General features: G+C 56.5%; 1 protein-coding gene across 1 annotated transcript in view; it reads left to right on the forward strand.

Annotated features, from left to right (window-relative positions):
- Positions 1 to 4: 4 nt before the first annotated feature.
- PAOX (polyamine oxidase (exo-N4-amino)) overlaps positions 5 to 6,396 on the forward strand; it is a gene marked incomplete at its 5' end in the record, with an annotated part of 7,891 nt that continues 1,499 nt past the window's right edge. Inside the window, 5 exons of the mRNA XM_010857082.1 lie at positions 5 to 393; positions 1,037 to 1,236; positions 3,284 to 3,536; positions 4,181 to 4,293; positions 4,742 to 4,899. Coding sequence (XP_010855384.1) covers positions 5 to 393; positions 1,037 to 1,236; positions 3,284 to 3,536; positions 4,181 to 4,293; positions 4,742 to 4,899 — 1,113 coding nt within the window. The remainder of the gene's footprint in view (positions 394 to 1,036; positions 1,237 to 3,283; positions 3,537 to 4,180; positions 4,294 to 4,741; positions 4,900 to 6,396) is intronic.

Consider the following 6,396-nt stretch of genomic DNA (forward strand, 5'->3'; position numbering starts at 1 on the left):
GAAGGCCCTGTCCGAGGAGAACCAGCTGATCGAGACCGGAGGTCACGTGGGCCTGCCATCTGTGTCTTACGCCAGCTCTGGGGTAAGTGTGAGCCTTGAGCTCGTGGCGGAGATGGCCAGTCTGTTCTACAGTCTCATAGACCAGACCAGGGAGTTCCTGCAGGCGGCTGAGACCACCCCACCCAGTGTCGGGGAGTACCTCAAGGAGAAGATCCGTCAGCACATGGCTGGCTGGACAGAGGATGAGGAGACCAAGAAGCTCAAACTGGCCATCCTGAAGAACTTGTTCAACGTGGAGTGCTGTGTGAGCGGTACCCACAGCATGGACCTGGTTGCCCTCGTGCCTTTCGGGGAGTACACTGTGCTGCCAGGGCTGGACTGCACCTTTCCTGAGTATGTGCCTGCCCCACCCACCCAGACAGACCCCTCTGTGCTTCCCCAGACCCCCTTCATGCTCCCTCAGGGGTCCCTACCTGTACCTCAGGCCAAGCTTTGGGAGGCAGGGGACGGGTGAGAGGGACAGGGGCTGTTTGTCTTCCTGTGTTAGGGAGATTGGTCATTTACTTCCATAGTTTTGACCACTTATGAAAAGAAAAGAATTCTTCTCAAGAAAAAGTGATTAAAAGAAGGAAATGCATCTTGTAATGCCTTGCTCCCCGCCAGGTTTAGGAGGCCTCCTGCCTGTAAGCACTGTTGGGGGTTGGACCTCAGAGATGGGCAGACAGGCCTGCTCTGTGTTGGGGTGGCTGTCCTCTCATGGGGCCCTCATGAGACCCTCCAGGACTGCCCTGCACAGGGAGGGTGCTATGATGGGGAAGATGCCCAGGATGGGAGCCCTGGGCCGGGTGAGGAGGGACCTGCTCGCCACGAAAACCTGGGGAGCTCTGCTCCTGTCATCCTCCCGTGAGGCCCCTCCCTCCCTGCCCTCCTCCCTGGCTGAGCTGGGACCAGAGCCCCCTGCAGCTCCCTGATCTGGCGTGAGCTCGGAGGGCTTGTTGTAGAGCCTCGCTTCCAGGGACACCTCTGTTTCCCCCAGGGGCTACCAAGGACTCACAGACTGCATCATGGCCTCCTTGCCCAAGGACGTGATGGTTTTTGACAAACCCGTGAAGACCATTCACTGGAATGGGTCCTTCCGGGAAGCTTCTGCTCCTGGGGAGACATTTCCCGTGCTGGTGGAATGTGAGGATGGAGACTGCTTCCCAGCCCATCACGTGGTCGTCACCGTGCCCTTAGGTAAAGCCCTCTGTTCTGGTCGGTTCCTCCAGTTCTCGTTCAGGTGCCCTGGCCTCTGGTTTTCTCCAGCCTCATTCACTCCGGGGCACTCGTTGGCTGCTGAGCTCACGTTTTCATTCTGAGTTTGGGATAGAGCTACTCTACTGTGCTTTGTAGCAATTGTTCGCTTTGAAAGAAGGTTTCACAGGAAGAGAGGTCACAGGTCAGCAGGTGTGCTGCTCCTTTGGGAGGTTGGGACGGCCTCTTGAGGCTCACCACACTGCTTTCAGGGGGCGGAAAGCCAGGTCTTACATTTCGGTCCTGGTGGTGATCGAGGAAGGAGTTGTGAGCATAATCCTATTTAATTCCAGATCTGATGCTTTAGATCTAGCAGTGAAGGTGAAGGTGAAGTTGCTCAGTCGTGTCCGGGCTCCTCCGTCCATGGGATTCTCCAGGCAAGAATATTGGAGTGGATTGCCATTTCCTTCTCCAGGGGATTTTCCCAACCCAGGGATCGAACCCAGGTCTCCCGCATTGGAGGCAGATGCGTTAACCTCTGAGCCACCAGGGAAGATCTAGCAGTAGGAGCTGGCAATCTGGTAAAAGGTGGAGATAACTGAAAGCAAGTTTGTGCCGGGTTTATCTCACCTGCTTCTCTGGCAGCTTGGGAAATCTCTGCCCCACCCCCTATTTGATAAATGATAACACAGAGAAGTCACTTAACTGCCCAAGTTCACAAAGCTAACAGGTGCCAGCATGGCTGGAAGGTGAAGGGCAGGAGTCTCCCCTGCCCCGACCCCACCCATGGGCCGTGGCCGCGGATTCTCCTGCCCCCTAGGGGAGGGCTGGGTGTGGATTGGCTTGCTCAGGGCCAGCTCCTTCTCCCATGGTGGACTCTGCTGCGCGTTATTAGCACAGTGTTCTGCTGCTCCTCCGTTTCCAAACCAGCACAGACAGGTTGTCACAGTCTTTGTTCTTTTACACGGATGGCCTGGTTCACGCACAGTTGTGGTGTGGGCTCACTGAGCTGCTGCAGCCAGCAGGTGCATCATTACGGCTCACAGGGGGCCAGGCACCTGCCCAATTTGTTCTTGATAGCTACACCATATTTTCTCATGGGTAGGTATCATTAATTTGGAGAAGGAAATGGCAACCTGCTCCAGTGATCTTGCCTAGAGAATCCTGTGGACAGAGGGGCCTGGTGGGCTGCTGTCCATAGGATTGCATAGAATCAGACATGACTGAAACGACTTAGCATGCACGCCTGCGTTAGAGAAGGAAATGGCAACCCGCTCCAGTGTTCTTGCCTGGAGAGTCCCAGGGATGGAGGAGCCTGGTGGGCTGCCGTCTATGGGGTCGCACAGAGTTGGACACGACTGAAGCGACTTAGCAGCAGCAGCAGCAGCAGCAGCAGCAGCAGCAGCGGGAGCAGCAGGCGCCGCTAATGAATACTGACACAAAGTTACTTTTCACTGTTCTGTTGCACAGTGCTGTACGCGTGTGTGTTTGGATACATGTGTGTAGGACCAAGTCCAGTCCTGCAGGAACTGATGGGCTGAAGCTCTGCGGCGAGCGGGTGGCTGTGGGGAGACGGTCCCCTCTGCAGTGTTCACGGCCAAGCCTTGTTTCCTGTCAGACTGTTGGTCTTTCTCCCGTGAACTGGCGAGGTTGGCTTGTGCTGTGAATGTTTCCTCTCCTTGTGGTGTGACTTCGGGCTAAACACTGATCACTTTTCCTGTGGCTTCTGGGTGAAGCCTGTGTGTTTCATTGTTCCTGCAAACTAACCCTGGGCAGCCCGAGAGGCAGCAGGCTCGGGCCTGTCCCGCAGAGCGGTCCGGGGCTGGGCCACCTGATCCCGCGTGGCAGGCGTTCTCAGGGCCTGCCTGTCCCTCCACTGAGTGCTGGCTGTCGGGGCTCCGGCCTGTAGGGAGCCTGCGTGGCTCCCAGACGCCTTTCTCTGACCCTCTGACCTTTCTCCGACCCCCTGACGGGCTCAGGGCCATTCCTGTGGCTGTCGATTCCCATTAAGAGACTGACATGGAGTAAGGCGTCCAACTTTGAATTTCAGGTTTTTTTAAGAAGCATCTGGACACCTTCTTTGAGCCACCACTGCCCACTGAAAAGGTGGAAGCGATCAGGAAAATAGGCTTTGGGACGAACAATAAAATCTTCTTGGAGTTTGAGGAGCCCTTCTGGGAGCCAGACTGCCAGCACATCCAGGTGGTGTGGGAGGACACGTCGCCCCTGGAGGACACCGCCCCCGAGCTGCAGGATGCCTGGTTCAAGAAGCTGATTGGCTTCTGGGTCCTGCCTCCCTTCCAGTATGTGTTCTTTCCAGGTTTCTCCGAGGAGGCCTGGGTGTGAGCTGTCTGGGGGGTCCAGCACTGTGTTGATTCTCCTCGAGGCGTTTCTGGAGGGTTTACACGAGGGGGGACACAAGGGGCACCCTAAAGTGGTGAGACAGACCCCCCGAGCCCACTCCCTGCAGGAGCAGACAGAGGCCCAGTGCGTGCAGCTCGTCAGCATCTCTCGGGACCTGCAATGTGCAGTAAATACTTGCAGTTGCTTTCCTCATAAGAGACACACTTTGCTCACTTCTGAGACGTGTTTGCCGAGGACCCAGGGGTACTCACCCCAGCAGCCAAGCCAGGGTCCACATGGTCACCTGGTCCCCTCCGGCCCATCATGTGGGTTTTTTTTTTTTTTTTCCGTGCAGGGTTTTATAAAGAGGAGTAGAAGGGTCAGGACTTGATACAGAGTCCCCGACTGTGCTAGGGACAGCTGTCCCCACCAGCCTTTGACAGTGGAGTCAGCAGGAACCATCTTGGTGCCCTGAGAGCTCTGACCTTGCAGACCCCGTGTCGAGGGATCCCGGGGCTTTGAGCCCACACTGGTGCAGCCACTGGCCACGGCAGAGCCGGTCTGGGTGTGGCGGGCCTGGTCCAGCTCTGCTTCTCTCCAGCAGGGCCAGCCACGTGCTCTGTGGCTTTATCGCGGGGCTCGAGTCCGAGTTCATGGAGACACTGTCGGACGAGGACGTGCTCAGGTCTCTGACGCAGGTGCTCCGCAGGGTGACAGGTACTGACCGCAGGGGCCACGCTGCTGCCTCCCACCCGAGCGGCTGGTCTGTGACAGGAACCAAACCTCCCCCAGAGAGGAACTGGGTTCGGCCCTGAGTCTTGGGACAGTCCTGCCCATGTCAGCTGGCACGAAGAGTTCTCCTCTCTGGGGGACTGAAATGGCTTTGCAAGCACTTCCCACTTGTCTTTCCTAAAAATCTGCCACCAAGATGGATATGAATGTCCGCAATCAGAGCTTTACAGACGGGACGCCGAGGCTCAGGAAAGGCAGCAGTGTGTGTCGGGATGCTGCTTCAGGGACCTCCGGAGGGGAGCCCTGCGCTCACACCCCCTGGGCTTGGCTGCCCAGCAGTGGTCTCGCTTTTAACTGCTCGGTCTTTACGGTGGGAGGCTCCTTGTGGATGGGTGGGCGGGCTGCTGGCTAACGTGTGCGTCTCTTGGCCCAGGGAACCCCCAGCTCCCCGCACCCAGGAGTATGCTGAGGTCCTGCTGGCACAGCGCCCCGTACACCCGGGGCTCATACAGCTACGTGGCCGTGGGCAGCTCTGGGGACGACATGGACCGGCTGGCCCAGCCCCTCCCTTCAGACAGCAAGGGGGCACAGGTAGGAGGAAGCCGCCGGGCGAGGGCACCGGAGTCCCACGGAGGGCCTGGGGACAGGATAGGCCCTGCGAAGGCTGGGGCTGCCACTGCAGTCAACGGGCTGGGACCCTGTGACTCAGAGTCCACTTTTTTGAAACGTGTTATTTTAATCAGAATTATACATACCTGTAGCCTGAAGTGTCAGAGCATTCTATAGTGATGGCTAACAAAATAGAATAAAAACAAAATATAGCCTTCTGGTGGGGGGGCACACCGCTGACCCTTCCCAAGCTGCACTTCAGGCTGGTTCTGATTGCCAAATAACACATTAAGCTGCCGCCTTGTTAAAAGTGCTTTCTGGAATCGACGTTTACTTGATTTACAGTGCTGTGTTAGTTTCGAGTGTCCAGCGAGGCGATTCAGCCATGTATGCGTATGTATGCGTTCTTTCTCAGGTTCTTTCTCATTATGGTTCTACTACTGTTTACAGAGGGGCTTCCCTGGTGGCTCAGTGGTAGAGAATCTGCCTGCAATGCAGGAGACACGGGCTCAGTCCCTGGGTCAGGAAGATCCCCTGGAGAAGGAAATAGCTACGCACTCCAGTATTCTTGCCTGGAGAATCCCATGGACAGAGGAGCCTGGTGGATTACAGTCCGTGGGGTCACAAAGAGTCAGACAGGACTGAGTGACTGACACTTGCACTTTTTACAAAGCACTGAATGTGGAAAACTTTGAGGCCTATAAAGGTTGGCAGAGCCGTTGGGTTCCTGTCTGCTCCTGGCGTCTCCCTGCCCTCCTGACTCACCTGCTGGTGAGCACGCCCCACAGGTGACGTTTCACTTGCAGGTTTCAGTGTGCATCTGCAAAAGATCGAGGTCATGTCTTAAAACGCGTAACTGCAGCACTGTTACCACCCTCAGAGTTCACACGTCATCCAGCATTCCCCCTTCAGTTGTCTATGTGCCTCTCCCTCCCATGGCCACCTCACGCGGAGAGCTGACTCACTGGAAAAGACCCTGATGCTGGGAAGGATTGAGGGCAGGAGGAGAAGGGGGCGACAGAGGATGAGATGGTTGGAGGGCATCACAAGTAAACTCCAGGAGTTGGTGATGGACAGGGAGGCCTGGCGTGCTGTGGTTCATGGGATCGCAGAGTCAGACACGACTGAGCGACTGAACTGACTCCCTCCCATGCCTCACAGCATGTGGGATCTTAGTTCCCAGACCAGGAATGGAACCTGGGCCCCCTGCACTGGAAGCACAGTCTTAACCACTCTGCCACCAGGGAATTCCTTCTAAGTGCGTTTTGCTAACGTTGCTTCTTGATGCTTCACTTTCAGGAATTGCTGATGGGATTCTGACCACAGCACATAAAGTTTTAGCTTTCTTCCGCCTCTGTGCGCCCAGCCCTCAGGCCTCTCCCCGCCCTCCCAGGCCCCTGATGAAGTAGTTTGTTAAGAGGGCTGTCCGCACACACCTTGTTTGCTGTGGGCACTGTCCACACCTGAGCTTCGAGGCGC

The sequence above is a fragment of the Bison bison genome, unplaced genomic scaffold (genome assembly GCF_000754665.1).
Source record: "Bison bison bison isolate TAMUID 2011002044 unplaced genomic scaffold, Bison_UMD1.0 scf7180017854616, whole genome shotgun sequence".
Taxonomy (NCBI): Eukaryota; Metazoa; Chordata; class Mammalia; order Artiodactyla; family Bovidae; genus Bison; species Bison bison.